This window comes from Narcine bancroftii, chromosome 6 (assembly GCF_036971445.1).
Source record: "Narcine bancroftii isolate sNarBan1 chromosome 6, sNarBan1.hap1, whole genome shotgun sequence".
NCBI lineage: Eukaryota > Metazoa > Chordata > Chondrichthyes > Torpediniformes > Narcinidae > Narcine > Narcine bancroftii.
In genome coordinates, this window is record NC_091474.1 from 18,121,151 (window position 1) to 18,136,583 (window position 15,433).

The 15,433-nt window shown below is 35.8% G+C and overlaps 1 protein-coding gene across 4 annotated transcripts in view; it reads right to left on the reverse strand.

Moving 5' to 3' along the window:
* Nucleotides 1-1,984: 1,984 nt before the first annotated feature.
* The window catches only part of mybl2b (v-myb avian myeloblastosis viral oncogene homolog-like 2b), a 41,217-nt gene continuing 27,768 nt past the window's right edge, over nucleotides 1,985-15,433 (reverse strand). For 2 of the 4 annotated variants that reach the window (XM_069888164.1, XM_069888166.1), the window contains exons 6-15: nucleotides 13,362-13,518; nucleotides 12,694-12,762; nucleotides 11,814-12,053; nucleotides 8,345-8,704; nucleotides 7,829-7,971; nucleotides 6,137-6,239; nucleotides 5,951-6,046; nucleotides 4,937-5,047; nucleotides 3,348-3,488; nucleotides 1,985-2,817 (exon numbers count right to left, since the gene is read on the reverse strand). In XM_069888164.1, the coding sequence (XP_069744265.1) occupies nucleotides 2,692-2,817; nucleotides 3,348-3,488; nucleotides 4,937-5,047; nucleotides 5,951-6,046; nucleotides 6,137-6,239; nucleotides 7,829-7,971; nucleotides 8,345-8,704; nucleotides 11,814-12,053; nucleotides 12,694-12,762; nucleotides 13,362-13,518 (1,546 nt within the window). In that variant the 3' untranslated portion in view covers nucleotides 1,985-2,691. Of the gene's footprint in view, nucleotides 2,818-3,347; nucleotides 3,489-4,936; nucleotides 5,048-5,538; nucleotides 5,711-5,950; nucleotides 6,047-6,136; nucleotides 6,240-7,828; nucleotides 7,972-8,344; nucleotides 8,705-11,813; nucleotides 12,054-12,693; nucleotides 12,763-13,361; nucleotides 13,519-15,433 lie in introns of those variants that run through there. The other 2 variants (XM_069888165.1, XM_069888167.1) reach the window with 2 other exon arrangements.

Here is a 15,433-nt window from a genome sequence, read left to right on the forward strand (position 1 = left end):
TTGCATTTTATTCACAATAGCCAAGTATCTCTTCATCTGTTTTATTGAAATTTTTCATTTTTGCTAATTTCTTTCAGCTCATTTAATAATTCAGCATTTGTACAATCTCCTTGTAGTTTAAGTTTCCTACCTTTGTCATTAGAAACTTTTACTTGCTTTATTTCCTCTTCCTCTTGATCTTTTTCCTCCATCTTCCTCTCTGGCCTACAATTCCAATAAACAACTTCTCGTAAGAGTTCATACTTGTTGGAGCCAGAAAAGACACTGCCGTCTTCAGCAACATCTTGAAATTCTTCTGACCTGAGAGTGTGCATCTTCCTGAGCAAATGCAATTCAATGTTGTCTTCTTCGACGCCATCTTCCCATAGAGGCGGTTGTGATGGCGCCGTGGAGCGACTAGTGGACCCCGAAGGGGCCTGACTCACCCAGGGAGGAGCTCGTAATCTAACTCCCAGATCCATTGAAGCGATAGGCCTTCTTTCTTGCTCTTGATGTTCTCGTTGCGTTTCTGACGGGCCAGCGACGTTCTTTCCTTCCTTAGGTGAAATTCTCAGATTATAAAACAGGGGGAAGGGTATTTGAAATAGTTTTCCTTTATACTTTATTTAAGAAAATTTTTTCAAAATAATCTTTGACTCAAACTTGTTTCAAACCAAACTCTTTCAATAAATAATATGCATTCAGGATTTACTTGTAGAGAATTTTCTTGCAAATTTACATTAAATCAGATTTTCTTATCAAATCCATAAAAGTTCACTTTTTCTTTCCTTCATTAGTTTTAGCTCAGTTACTACTGCAATTAATTGTTCAGCATTTTGAGACATCTTTAACTGAAAAACACCAATTAAAAAAAATAAATTTTTTGAGTATGTTGCTCACACAGACTGCATTAATATTCTTCTGAATATTCAATAGGAAACATTTTCGCTTGCTGGCCAAGTGCTGATAAGGTTTAAATCCCAAGTTCAGAATCATTATAACAAAATATTGCTTTTATTATTTTGGCCTCTGGAAACAGATAACTCGAGAAAATGTCAATATTCAGCAATCTAAGCCATCAAGGTAAATGTGTGAAGGATTCAACTCATCCAAAGATGGAAGCTTCATCAGATTGTTCATATTAAAGAATTAATCCAACATGAAAAACATGGCAGAATTCAGTTTGCTCAATCCTTATTCTGAAATCTAAACTGGCTGACAATTAACTAGTTGCAGTATCATGTGTATATCACCATCACAAATCAGTTTCCTCCAAAAGTTGGACAACTCCCTAAAAGAGAGAATTGGTGAAATGCATCTTAATCTCTGTAGGCCATGTTATTTTTAATATAGTGCTAATTTAAGAGCTAGATGTATCATCTGGCTGTGTTTTAGTTAGTCTTCAGATAAGAAACAGGCAACTTTAGCCTCTTTGTTGTCTTGTAGGTGTTATTTCTCATGTTTCAGAAATACTAGGGGAGCAAGGAAGGCAATCCAATGACTACAGTGAATGACAACATGTTCAGAATTCTTTGAACCATAACCATGCAAATAGTCCAGACTGTAAAGATACTTGTAACTTCAACTACTTCAGATAGAAGCAAGATTCTTTCAAAGTTATGCTGTCAATTCAGCAAACAAACCCAATTTAAAAAAAAAAGCCATGTTCCAGTCAGCGATAAAACTCTCTCTCTGGCAGCAGGATGATTAATCGTTCCTCTCCACCCTCAGCATGCGAGCACAAAACACCAGCACCAAATCAAGACTTTGAATCCCCAAGTCCCATTTGGACACTGGCTTAATAATGGTTGAGTGGAAAAAATAATGTGGGAAAAGTCTACATTAACTGATTTTAATGGGTGCTGCTCTGCATTAATTTCTTATTTATAAATCATAAAAATATGGAGTTAATTCTGGAATATTAACTTTCAGGTTTAATTTATAAAATTTATAAAAATTTATGTTAACATTAAAAAAGCACCAAATGGAAGTTAATAGATATCTACATCTTTGTTTTTATTTAAAAATCATAACATTAACAAGTCGGAAGGGCAGATCAATGACAATCAAAGTTGCACTTTGTAAAAGGTCAATCAGGATAATTTAGAAAAAGATTTAGAACTCAAATACCTCTTTATGAGCAAAGTACTTTCTCTATTCTTCGATAAAGTAATGAAAAATAAACATTCCAAAAAAATTGTACGTCTTTTGGCACACAGAGTTCTAAAATGAAAATTGTTCCAAGAGGTAATTTGTCCATTCCATGGTGAATTGGTGAGATGCTCAGAATGTTCACATTAGTTTTGATTAAATCTTCTCCAAGTAGTCACCTTGGAAACAAAGCTGCAACAACCAGCATGTTAAGGCATTAATGAAGAAACCACCTCAGTCACATCAAACACAAATTATCCTCTTTGGCAATGAAGTGTTCTGATGAAAGGCAGAGTTTGAGGTCAACATAAAATTGTTACGGCCAGATTTTTGTTTAAAAAAAATGCACAAATACACATCATGCTAAACTTGTACATTTATGAAATCGAATAGTTGCTTTTCTTTTTAAATGAGTCTTTGAATAAGTGAGGAAGAAACCACCATTGGAACTTCAAGGTGATCTCACATTTCATGGATGCACACAAAACATTTTGATTGCTTGAATTCCACTAGATAATCCTTTTGACTAGAATATGTAGTCCATTAGAGTATCTCACAGAATTATAAAATCAAAGTCCTGGAAGTGTGTGTAGATTTAAATGCATTTAAATATGTTCTGGCTTTCTCAGTCATTATAAGCTGATCCTTTGTTCTTCCACAGGCTACTGCTTCCCAAGCACTACTCATCTACAAACATCAAGAAGGCAAACAGATTAGTGAATGTAGGCAAGATATTATTATTCTGAATATCCAATATCATTGTACCTACTGCCAAAAAAAATTTCTAGTGTTAAATTTTGAACAATAAACTCCAGTAAACAAGAATATATGTTATGTTTTATGCACTCCCATAATATTGCAAATCTGGATGATTTTCATTGATATAATTTGAGGACAGAATTCCTTGTGGCTGAAATAAAATTTTAGGAAAGACAACCAGGACTCAGCTAAAATTTTTTTTTTTTTTTTTAAATTTGAATGCTGCTTGTCATATTGCAAGACTATTTAAAGTAGAATGCCTTCATTGTATCATCAAATACTGAATCAAAAAGAATGCTATGACAGGAGGGTCAAAAATAAATCAAAGGCACTGACAGATTAAAATCAATGGATCAAAACACAATTACAAGACAACAGGATGTTGGATTACACATCATGGAAATTTGTTATCAATTTCTGACACTTCGATGGATGTAGTTCCAATTAATTAAACTTACCCATTGTGGTGTTTCTAGATCAGCATGTTTAGAAGAAAAACTCCTCTCTTGATTGGGTATAATAAAACCTCTGTCCAGAGTGTCATCATTTTTACTTGAAGAGTTGTTCAAAGTTCTTGATAAGAAATCTTGTCTTTGCTTCTAGGAGAAACAAGTGCACCATAAACCTGATGTTGGGAAAGGTTTTCAATTTGAAAAAAATCAATTTAGCTTCCTAAAGTCAATACCCCCGCCTTCCCCAGAAATCATTCTATTGGAACAGAAAAGCACATTGCACCATTTGAGTCTTCAAGCCTACTTCATCAATCAATAAACAGGACAGGCTTTCTACCTCAATCCATCTTTGTAACTGATGGGAGCTGTGGGATACGAGGATAATGTCTAAAGGGGTCCATATATTCTGCCTCAAGTCTCATTGATTCACCTAATATTTTTCAGAACTCTGCAGAAAATAAGTCTTGTCCTCTACATAGACAATCCCTTAACTGAAGAATCTGTTGAAAAAAACTTCATTGCACTTCCCCACCAGTCATTTAGCAACTTCAATTACATAATTATGTAAACACAAAACCTGATTTAATTATTTATTGCAAAAGTTTATGAATTTAGATCGTCTTCATCCTTTAACTACCTTTCCCCTCCATTTTCCCATTTAAGACACATGTGGATGTCACTAGTGATGAACTGAACACAAATCTAACTACATTGCTTTCCCATCTCCTCAGCTTTCTTTCAAATAGCAAATCACTTCGTTCTACAGCCTTGTTCTTCCTTAATCTCTTTTCATATTTTGGTGTTTTCCCCACCCCTTCTTTATTTTAAAAATCAATTTACAATCATAATTATTTGTTTTTTTTCCAAGGCACTGGTCTCAGCTCACAATGGAGCCAGTCCTAACAGAAAAGTTCTCCTCTCTTCCTGGTGCTTGTCCCATAAAGTGAAACCTGTGCTTTCTACACAAAAGAAAAACAAATTCAGGGCAGGTTTTATGTACATAAAAAATAAATTAAATAAAAATATCACAGAGTGGGCCTTAGACTGATATGTTGAGAAATGCTTGCAAGAAGTTCTGTGATAATATTGGAACTCCAAGTTGAAGATTTTCATTCCTCTTCTCTGAAAATTGAATAACAATCCACCAATTTTTACTCTCGTGTAGCATTGAGTGAAACCATAGTTAAATTGTTTGATTAATTTTTTCTGTTTATTGCCACTACCCAAAGGTCAAATCTTGAGAGCAAACCATTTGTACCTCGTTCTCAAATCTGCTCTGCAACTGCTTGTGACAGGTCTAAAATAAACCATTTACAATCCTTTGGATTCTGTGTTCTGGTTTTCAGGAACTGGTTTTGAACCCAACCACCAGCTGGTTTGTATTGGAGTTCATACTGTAGTTTACCCATCAACCTGGTCTAGAGTATATATTATGAAAGGTTAAAAATGGCCAGAGTCCAAAGGGTTAAGAATACACACTGGTTCTGGAGGATTACTTCAGATTCTTCTAGCAGTCAATTTTATTTCAAAATTTAAAATGTCACTAGTTAAAGTTAAATGGATTTTTATGGCAAAACTGTACATGTGCAAATTACCTGTGTGGCCATATTGACTGTGCTTGTAGACTGATTTGAATTACTCCCATCCCTTTCCAAAATGTCCAAAGCAAGAGATTTCCGCACTTTCTTCATAAGTGGCCTATGTAACTAGAGAGTGAATATTGAGCTCCAGTGAGGTTTCATAAACATTGCCTTCCTGACAAAATTTTAAACATTACATACATCAAGCAGAGACCCTATTATCGAAGATGGGTCTAATAAATCAACATTCATCTTCCAGTTACAATTATAAAATGTCCCATTTTTAAAAAAAAATATATTGTACAAGACAAATGAGCCTTTCACAGATGCTGCCTGACTGACTGAATATTTCCAGCATTTTCAATATTTTTCCTTGGTGAAGGGCTAGAATCAGAGCCAATCCTTGATCGACAACACCCCCAGAATTTCTTCATGTAACCTGCAGAACAATTCAGCAACACCCTTACTTTTTCTACTGATAAACCAGGTTTAAAAAAAGAAAAATGATGGTCAGGGTTTATGGAAAGGAAGTTCTAGAGGAACAAGTGGGACTAGCTGAGGAAGACATTTAAGCATGATGACCAAAGGGCCTACTTCAATGCTTACATTTCTTTGGCTTCAAGCTGCAATGGTGACTTTCAGAAGACAAGTTAAATGTAAGGAATTATTTGATGCTTTCCTTCAAATGACTGTTTACTCAACCATAGTTTTCCAAACTAGGACATGTTGTTCATCCACCTATTTACTTATTTGACAACTTTGTAGCATTCTCTCCTCATCTCAAAAGTTCTAAAGCACAAGAAAAGCAAGATGATCTTCTGTTAGTGCTATCAATCAAAAAGGGGGCTCTATAAAGAAATCTATTCTTGTACTGAATAATTTAAGCTCCTAATACAAGTAACCTTATAAGAAATGAATAATAAAATTTTTATGCATAACTGTTAATTGTCAACATAAATTTAAAAATCTAATTAAAATGTGGATGAATAAACAATTACATTGAAAAAATGACTAAATACAAGAACTAACCCCATGTTGCTTTCTCTTTAGTAATTGAGTTTCGTCTTCTTGCAAAATCCTCTTCAAACTTTCTTTTAAATCCTCTTCAAATTGAGGTGTTGGGTGCTAATGTCAGGAGAGGTAAACAATTGCAACACATGACTTGAACATACAGGTAATACGAGGTTTATTTTTGCTAAATTAAACCATACATACATGAGGCTTTACTATTCCACATTTGTCCACTCCATTTTTGAATGGTGTAGGTGTCCTTGGTGTACTGTCCAAAAGAGATCTGCGACTTCTGGGTGTTCGAAATCTACACAAGTCAGTAACAGAAATAGTACATGACACTTCATATTCTCTCACCTACAAAGATTGAAATCTATTACATGCCTGGAGCACTTTAGAAACATTTGATTATGAGAATTTCCTCATTGTTGAGGTTTCTGAAATCAAACAAATATAGCATCTGTTTCAAGAGAAGCTTTAACCTGCTTTAATTTCTTATCGTCACACTTAGAAATATATTTCACATGAGAAATGTTAGTTCCAACAACCTAAACTTCCAGAAAGTAGGTGCACAAACAGTTGCAAATGCTGCCAAAAAACCAACAAGCAGGTTATAAGGACTTTTATTCTCAAAGCTATTCAACTTGGGTTGAATTAAACTGTATTTGTGAACTAAATACTGCTCAACATTTTGTTTACACAATATGTAAATTCTGAATACTATTTTATTCAATAATCAGTAAACAAACTTTTTTTTGGAACCTTCCATCTATTAAGATGAGCCTTTTTGCTTCATGTAAAGACCAACAAAAGAAAACTATTTACAATACAGGATACTTAACCATACATATGTAATAGTTCCTACAGGAAGTGAAGATGTAGTCAAATAACCTTTGGGAGTCATTGGACTTCTTAAATGGAGAAACTCAGCTGGCCAGCCTACTTTATATAGCTGTGATAGTACAGATTCTATCACCAATATGTATATGTACATATGTACAGATGGTTGTGTAGGATGACTGTGATTGGCTGAGAGTGTAGCCACACCTACTGGTAAGTCTTAAAGGATTGCTCCTAGCCAGACCAGGTCATTCTGGACTGGTCGACCTACTTGTGATATGCTCCAAACTTTTAGTTAATAAAAGCCTTGGTTTGGATCAACAAGTCTTTGGTTCTTTCGGCGCACATTACAATAGCGAAAATACAAACCAATGTTTTGGGCTTGAGCCCTTTATCTTTGCTATATAAAGTATACTATGTGACCTGCTGGCCTTCTCCAGCATTGTTTTTAATTCAACCACTGTGTTTGTAGACTTTAGTGTCTTACTTCGGACTTCTCTTTGGTCTCTTTTCAAAAATGGACCATGCTAAAGCAGAATTAGAGTAAAACCGAACAGCAACAATAATTACAATATCCCATTCTGGAAGAGATCAGGAATTGACATCAATGTACTTTAAAAGGAGATGGTTTGGAACTTCAGAAAATAAAATGAACCGAACAGAGGAAAACCCTTGTATATACTATTTCATTCCTATTCCTGGTTAAGTCTCAAGCTTTCAGGATACAAGAAAATCAAATAATACTTTAGGCTAGATTCAGCAGTCTTGTAATTTAGGTGTAGTTACAGATAGAAATTTCCCAGCTGAATTTACCCAACGCACTTCACAAAAGTGAACCTTTAAGCAGTTGCAGAAGGGGCTTTCTGAATCAAAGGTTGATTGAGTAAAGCAAAACCCTTCCAGTCTGCAAAATACCATCTTTGTTTCAAAAGACAACTAAATAAATTAACAGAATTATCACTAAATGTGCTGGATAATTCACAAAATTTAAATCAACCAATTTATTATTTAATCTAGCAAAATAAAAAGAGCTGATACCTTGGTTGATTTACTTACACGGAGTTCTCCTTCTGAACTTTGGGTGTGTAGTCTCGTTGAAGAGGGGCTGTAACAATAATTTTCTGACTACACACTGGTGTGGAGGTAAGAGATGGGTCCTCTATATCAAGACTGTCTTGTTGGGTCCAGAAGTTCAAAAACTATAAAATAAATAGTTTTATTCAATCCAATTTTCACACCTGAAACTTGAACTACATGCACAAAACATGTTAATATTAAATTAACTAATATCAAGAAAGCAGAATCAAAATTTAAAATGTAATCTTTCTCCAATGGCAGTGGTTACCAATATTCACAAAATAAGCAGCACCCCCTAATTGCTCATCAGCGACGGGCTCCATTGAAATATAGTACCGCAGAAAATCAAAATTAACGCAAGCACGGCGAGTCTAATTGGAGGTAGTCTTGGGAAAGCAGGTGCAGACTGCGCGTCGAGATGGACATCCCAGCTAGCCGTTTTCTATGGACCCACCATATATCTAGTTTCCTACTTTCCTTTGCCAGCAACATTACCTGTGATGGCGAGAAAGGCAAGGTCTTCACTGGAGTACTTTTTGGGGTCATGCTACTGCTGGCACTTCTTTCAATGATTGTAAAACTATTACTCAAATTGCTTTCACCCGCTGGTGAAAGAGTAATTTTCGTTTTTCTCCTGCGCCGCAGGATCGTTGGAGGAGTACTGAAACTTCCTGAAACTTGAGAGGCAATCACAGGGATGAGTTCACCCTTCTTTGCACTTTTGCTCAGATCAGAGATGGTATTTGCATCAATGCGATATTCGGTCAAATTCTGTTTTGCGGGCACAGCTGGTGTAGGCTTGATGATATCTTCCGCTAATTCAAAGCAAGATAGATCGGACCATGCATCTGGATCCTGAAAAACAGGCAAAATTAACATTAAACACTTTCTCTCAGGCTCAAGAATTAAAATTTGAATGAACCAAAATCATTTCATTGTAGAGCTCGTCGAAAGAATCAAAGACTTGTTGATCCAAACCAAGGCTTTTATTAGCGAAAGACAGGATCTCTTCACAGGTGGCCGACCAGTCTGGAATGATCCAACCTGGCTAGGGACATAACCCTTGAAGGCCCAGACAGTAGGCATGGCTTAGCTCTCAGCCAATCGCACAGTCTAGATACTGTAACTATATACACTATATACATTGGTGATAGATCTGTACTATCACATTCATATTCTTGAAGTCAGAAGGATAATTGTGCAAAATCCTGAAAAGCAACATCACACTTCAAAATGGACACATGAAGGATGGAAGGAGAGAAAGTGCCCACTCATCTCAGTGGTGTCTCAATAGTTGGGAATTAAAACAGCATCAATCAAATACAGTTTTTATTAGATAAACTTAGAAGGGAAGACATTTCATATTGTAATGCCTTCTCTTTCCGTACTGCAGATATTAATGATGTTTAAACATGAGTGAACGTTAATGGAGTATACTAAACAGTTGATAGTCAGGTCACACAATTTCAAATAACTTTTGGATTTTCCATGAATTTCCAACACTAAAATTATTTATTTTTTTAAAAATGTATGGTTTATTTTCATGATGGATTACACAATTTATAATAATTTATTGGATTTAAATTCAGATCCCTTAGATCGATTGGGAACAAGATTTGAACATAACATTCTCAGAAGATTCATATTCTACTCTCAGCTTGATTAATGACACCACAGTTTGTGCAAGACACTGCTTATTACAATTTAAGGTGGTACATTCATATGTCCAAACTTAAATAATCTCGTTTTTATGCAGATATTGATCCATTATGTTGGAAATGTAAACTTTTTGAAACTTCCCTGATTCATTCGTTTTGGGAGTACCCAAATTTAGAGATTCTGGAAAGACATTTTCAAAACTTTATCAACGATTCTTAGGATTAATTCGGAACCTTGCCTGTTAATTGCTTTGTTCAGTTTTTCTCGTGTTTCAGATAAACTTATATTAGTGTCTCAGGAAAAAGTTTTAGCTTTTACCACGTTGATAGCCAGACGAGCAACTTTATTGAAATGGAAAGATGACTTATCCCCTGCTCAAGCACAGCGCTTTATATGATTTAATGTCCTATTTAAGTTTAGAGAAAATTAGATATAATATCAAAGATAGAAAGTTTCAATTTATGACATTTTGGGGCCCATTCTTAGAATTTTTTGTTACAAAAGTAACAAGGACATTGAAAAATACAAGATTAATGAGCGTATTTGAAACAAAAGAACATGGTTAACAACAGGCAAACCAGTCTACATATTTGCAATTCCAGTATAAGAACTTAATTTACTTACTATTGGGAAGTGTATACAAAATGTTCAACTTTTGTGAAGTAAATAACATGCCTTGCATACTCTCTCCAATTGCTGTGATCTAGATCCCTATCCTCAACCAAAAGTTCTGTAAATGGCCAAACACATCCAACATTGAGCTTTAAGAAAATACAGCCCAAGAAATGATACAAAATAATAACCAAAAGTAAATCCCGCCCCTGAATTTCTTCACCACTAAAGCATTACTGAGATATTATGAAGAGCTGCTGGATTGAGGGGAAATTTGATAACCTCAAACCTGATCCTATCCTTATCGATAAAATAAGGATTTTTTTTAAAAAGTTGAAGTATGATTTGAGGGCATGCTGAGTAAAAGGCAAAAATCAATCCCCTTTCCCATTAACCCATCAACACCATCACTTCTCAGTTCGTTTCTGAGTTCAAAAGAAAAGGAAACCCTCCACATCCTCAACATTTGACTGAGCTGACAAGACAGAAAATAATTCTTCATTATCTTTGACTGCAACAACATATTGGTTCTGATTCCAGGGATGGGGGTGGGGAGGGGGAATGGAAGGAGTTATTCCAGGAAATGTGGTAAACAAAGAGTGAACCTCAATCCTTCCTTATTAAAATCATGCAACAATGGCATGTTTGTTCCATCCTCTATAGAATTAAAATTTTTTGAAAAAAGATTTGAGGCTGTGGCAACTCATGTTAGGATGGTAATTATCAAAGTACACGAGAAACTTTCATTTTCTATGTTTGGACTGCAATCTACAACAGGGGCTGTTAAAAATGACTTTGATCATTTGAATGCTAAACTGAACCAATTACTTTCAATAAGCACACAATAATTAACTAGACAATTCACACAAATAATAGAATCCACATCATTTTCCACAGGTCATTTATCCCATGGGGTCTGAACTAAGATGGCAAAGCCTATATTTCTCAGAAACCACAAGGGGTTGGAGACTCTGGGGGAAATGGTGTAGGGCACCAGAAAACAGGGGGACCACACCCCATTTGGGAAGGAGAAGCAGAGGAGACGACCCATGGGACAGTGACCAAGGGGACGGACCAGTGAGGGATTCTATGGCTGAGGAACACACAGGAGGCAGTCTATTGGTGACTCAAGGAGAGGAACCCACAGAGGCTGTGGGCTGCTGCAGACGACAGTCAAGGAACTCACACAAGGCACCAGAATGCTGGAGACTGGCTGAAGAGGTACCAGGTATCAGAACCAGGATTTGAGAGGGCACTGAGGGGTTCCTGATCGTGTCTGAGGTTCGGATCTGGAACCTGGGCTGCCGATGGTTTGTACTGGACTCCATGTGGCTGAGGGAGTGCTGGAGGCAAATCCATTGACACTGACTCCTGCGGGGGAGGGGGAGAAAGAATCTCTCTTTTGCTTCTTTTTCTTACTGTCAGGGGTGTTTCAGGAAGTTTCTGCTGATAGTGAATCTTTCTGCTTTACAGCAAACAAAAGACAATATCATGTAATATGTCACTGTTTTTATTACGACAATGAATTGAATCTTGAATTTATTCTTTAAACAAGTGCTGCAAATTTTTTTTAATATATAATTTATAGCTAAAATATATATATATATATTCTGGCTTCCCTGTGCTTAAAAAGTGGAAAAAGTAAGGGTAGAAATATTTTCAACTTAAGAGAAGCAACTTCCAAAGCACTTACACTTTTGATCAATTCCAGAGGTTCTGAGAATTCAGGAGCGATCTGTGAAGAAAATATTCCCCCACATTCCACAATCAACAACATACTGTTCGATGCCTCTTCTGTGGATTGATTAGGTTCCTGGGATTGATCGGAAGTGGACTGCTCTTGCTGAGTTTCAGAAGTACCTGATAATCCATTATCACAGTGTATGGAGTTATCTGTAAGAAGACTGCCCAACCAACTGGCTAAATTGTCCTCCTGTCATCAGAAGGGGTGGGGAAGAGGAGAATGGGGAGAAAAGTTTTTAGATAAATTTGCAAGAACTAATTCTGTGACAACTGTACAGTGAAGTGTAAATATAAAAGGATTTTACACCCAAATACCCCCTTAAACCAAGTTCTAATGTCTGGGCCTGAAACATTAACTCTGTTTATCCATCGATACCATTTTCTTCATTATTTTAGAATAATGAGCTTTTTTTTTTTGATCACTTTTCAAAAACAATTAGGTACCATAGTAACTGAAGCTTAAATTCAAAGTGGTTCAGAGAATTACAATCCTTCAGCTTCATGAAAATGTACACGCACTGACTCTTTTCTTTCTTCTTCTCCAACACCAAAACATAATCCCTATATGATACAAAGTTGCGTGTACCACAGATCTCTATCAAATCCATATAACGGATCTGTTGCCTTTCCATATTTGTCACCAGTTTCTATCATCCCATTGTAGGATCTTGCAATCACATCTGCATATTAGAATTAAGCATGTGGAAAATATTATGTTCAGCATTTTCCATATCCTTAATTGTACATGCATAATTTAAGACACAAATATCTTAGAACTGAAATCTTGCATTTAATTGAAACTCAAAAAATTCTTCACATTTCAATCTAACCTGCTTTATTGTAACAGAAGCAGTTTGTGAAACTTCTTCCACGGTGACAGGTGCTTGCTTTAAAAGTGGCTGAAACAAGAAAAAAGTGTGATTTGCTTTTCAATGCAAGGAAATTATTTAATCCTTTACAACATTCCTCTCAACCAGGAAATTGCATCCTATTTCAGACAGAAACCATAGAATTTGAGATGATCTGCTCAATTGGTACTGTGGGTTTATCAATGACATGCAAATTTGTAACAAATCCACAGTCCACCAGTGCTCCCTCAGGCCACCAGTTCAGAAATACTAATTTAGTGCATCGGTAACACTTTTAGTGGACACATCTCTCTCTGCAGTGAATAAAAATATCAAAGCATTATTCAAAGAATAAGGAAGTTCTCATCATAATCCTAGCCTCCAACAAACATTGTTCAGGCACTAGAAGTAATTTTGAATAACCTATGTAGAGGCTGTGTAAAGAAAGAACCTAATAAATCAGGATATTATTTTGAAAATTAAGAAAATAGTAAAAGCTGGTCTTCAATTCTGATTTTACAACGTCATTATATCAAAGAATTATTTAAAATATGCCCATTGAGCAGATTGCCATAACATCACAGTTATTAACACGAACAAAAGTTAATAAAGCTTGAAACTTGCAAAGTTCCTCAATGAAAAATACAAACTTGTGTCATGGTGATTCTGAAACACTGGATTTCACCATCCTCTGGACGAGTAACTAAAAACATTGGCATATTCTGGTTACCATCTTGCAAGTAGCCCTCAATCTCCACCTTCCTCTTCATTGTAGAGTTCCAGTGGTTTTTCACAGCATTGTCTGTCCTGTTATTAAAAATATTCATTTAATATTATTACTCAAGTTTTGCTACATTAGACAGAAGAACAGGTCACTCAGATTTGATAAGAGTTGAACATTTTTGTTTTAAAATGTTATCCAAGTATTCCACAGTGCATTGAATTGTTAAGGAAAAAGATCAAATACTAAGACGACACAACTTCATTTTTGTCCATTTTTTTTTGTCAACAAAAATCTTGGCACACAAGGAACCGTGAAAAAACAAAAGAGAAGCCTGGATTTCTTGAAACCCAATCTCCTGCAATTTTTCTATATCCCAGAGGACAAACTCCCAATCAATGCTAAAAATGGTATGGACATCTGACCCTTTATATTCAGGAATAGTCTCAAGTTAATGGGTGATATAATGTTGGTAGATTGATTCCACAAATTCTTCTGACCAATTTCCTATTTTGGAAAATATCCTTACTTTTCACAAGTAAAATTCACATTTGGGTGCATCTAAATACAATGATTTTTGTGTACGTCTTACTTTAAAATTCAATGCTATCATTTGCAGCAGTTTTTTCAGCTGCTGTGACCCAAAACTCTGGAATTATCTTTCTAAACTACCCTGTATTCTAGTATGAATAAATAAAAGCTGAGGGTCTAAATGGGTCAGGGAGCACCCATGGAGAGAAATGGTCAGTCAATATTGCAGTCTGGGACCCATGATTGAGACTATACATTACCATACTTCGCTCAGCTTCTCTTCCTGATTAATGTGCCCATTAAAACCACCCAATCTAAACAAACTTTAGCTATTCTATTGTTATTTCTTGCATCGTTTAACTGTCAGAATTTACTTGGTAAAAAGGAGATTTGTTAAGGAGGTACACAATGCAAGCTCCTGTAGATTTATCTAACAGATTTAAGTTCAGGATGGATACATTACCCACCCTTAAAAAGAAATGGAGGTCATTAAACCAATTTAGTCTTGAGGTCTTAACAGCCCTTACCTGCTTTCTTTTATTTTACATTTTTAACAAGATTACAAAAAAAAAGCAAGAAAATACTCAAGAAAGAAATCAAAAAGAAGACATGAAGTTGCTCTGGCAGATAATATGAAGGTAAACCCTAAGGGTTTCTACAAGTATATTAAAAGGATAGTTATACACTTCCTGGCCACCGCCAAAGCGGTCTTTACAAATTCTAATTGGTGCTTCTAAGCCTCATTTTAGGTCTTACATCTGCTATATTTCCCAATATAAACAATTCCGGTATCTGAATAAGTCAAATCTTAGTGATTTATTCTAAAAGATTTCCCAAATCAGGTTGAATGCAAAAAGGTTCCTGTTTCTTTGCCACATCCAAAACATTCATCTGATATTTCTGATTTTAATATGTGTAATTTTTTTTGGCATAAGATGTAGTTGGTGTAAAAAAAAATTGTATTGCATCAATCTACATCTGACAGTAATAGCATTGGTCATGCTGTCGTGACACAAGTCAGACCAGCTTTGCTCATCATGGAAATCGGATTCCCATTGAGATATGACTTTTTGGAAAGCAGAAATATATGCTTGTATTCCCATGGAGAAAATTACTTATAACCTTAGGAAATAAAATTAAATGTTTTTCTAAAAATTTGGAGTCAACACGAAGACCTAAAATGAGGCTTAGAAGCACCAACACGAAGATGTAGATTCTTAGTGATGCCTTCCCCCCCACCCCCACACTCCTGCCCTCAGGCCCCCTGCATTGAATGATAAGATTATGTTTCTTTTCTTTCTTTCTTCTTTGGCTTGGCTTCGCGGACGAAGATTTATGGAGGGGGTAAAAAAGTCCACGTCAGCTGCAGGCTCGTTTGTGGCTGACCAGTCCGATGCGGGACAGGCAGACACGATTGCAGCGGTTGCAAGGGAAAATTGGTTGGTTGGGGTTGGGTGTTGGGTTTTTCCT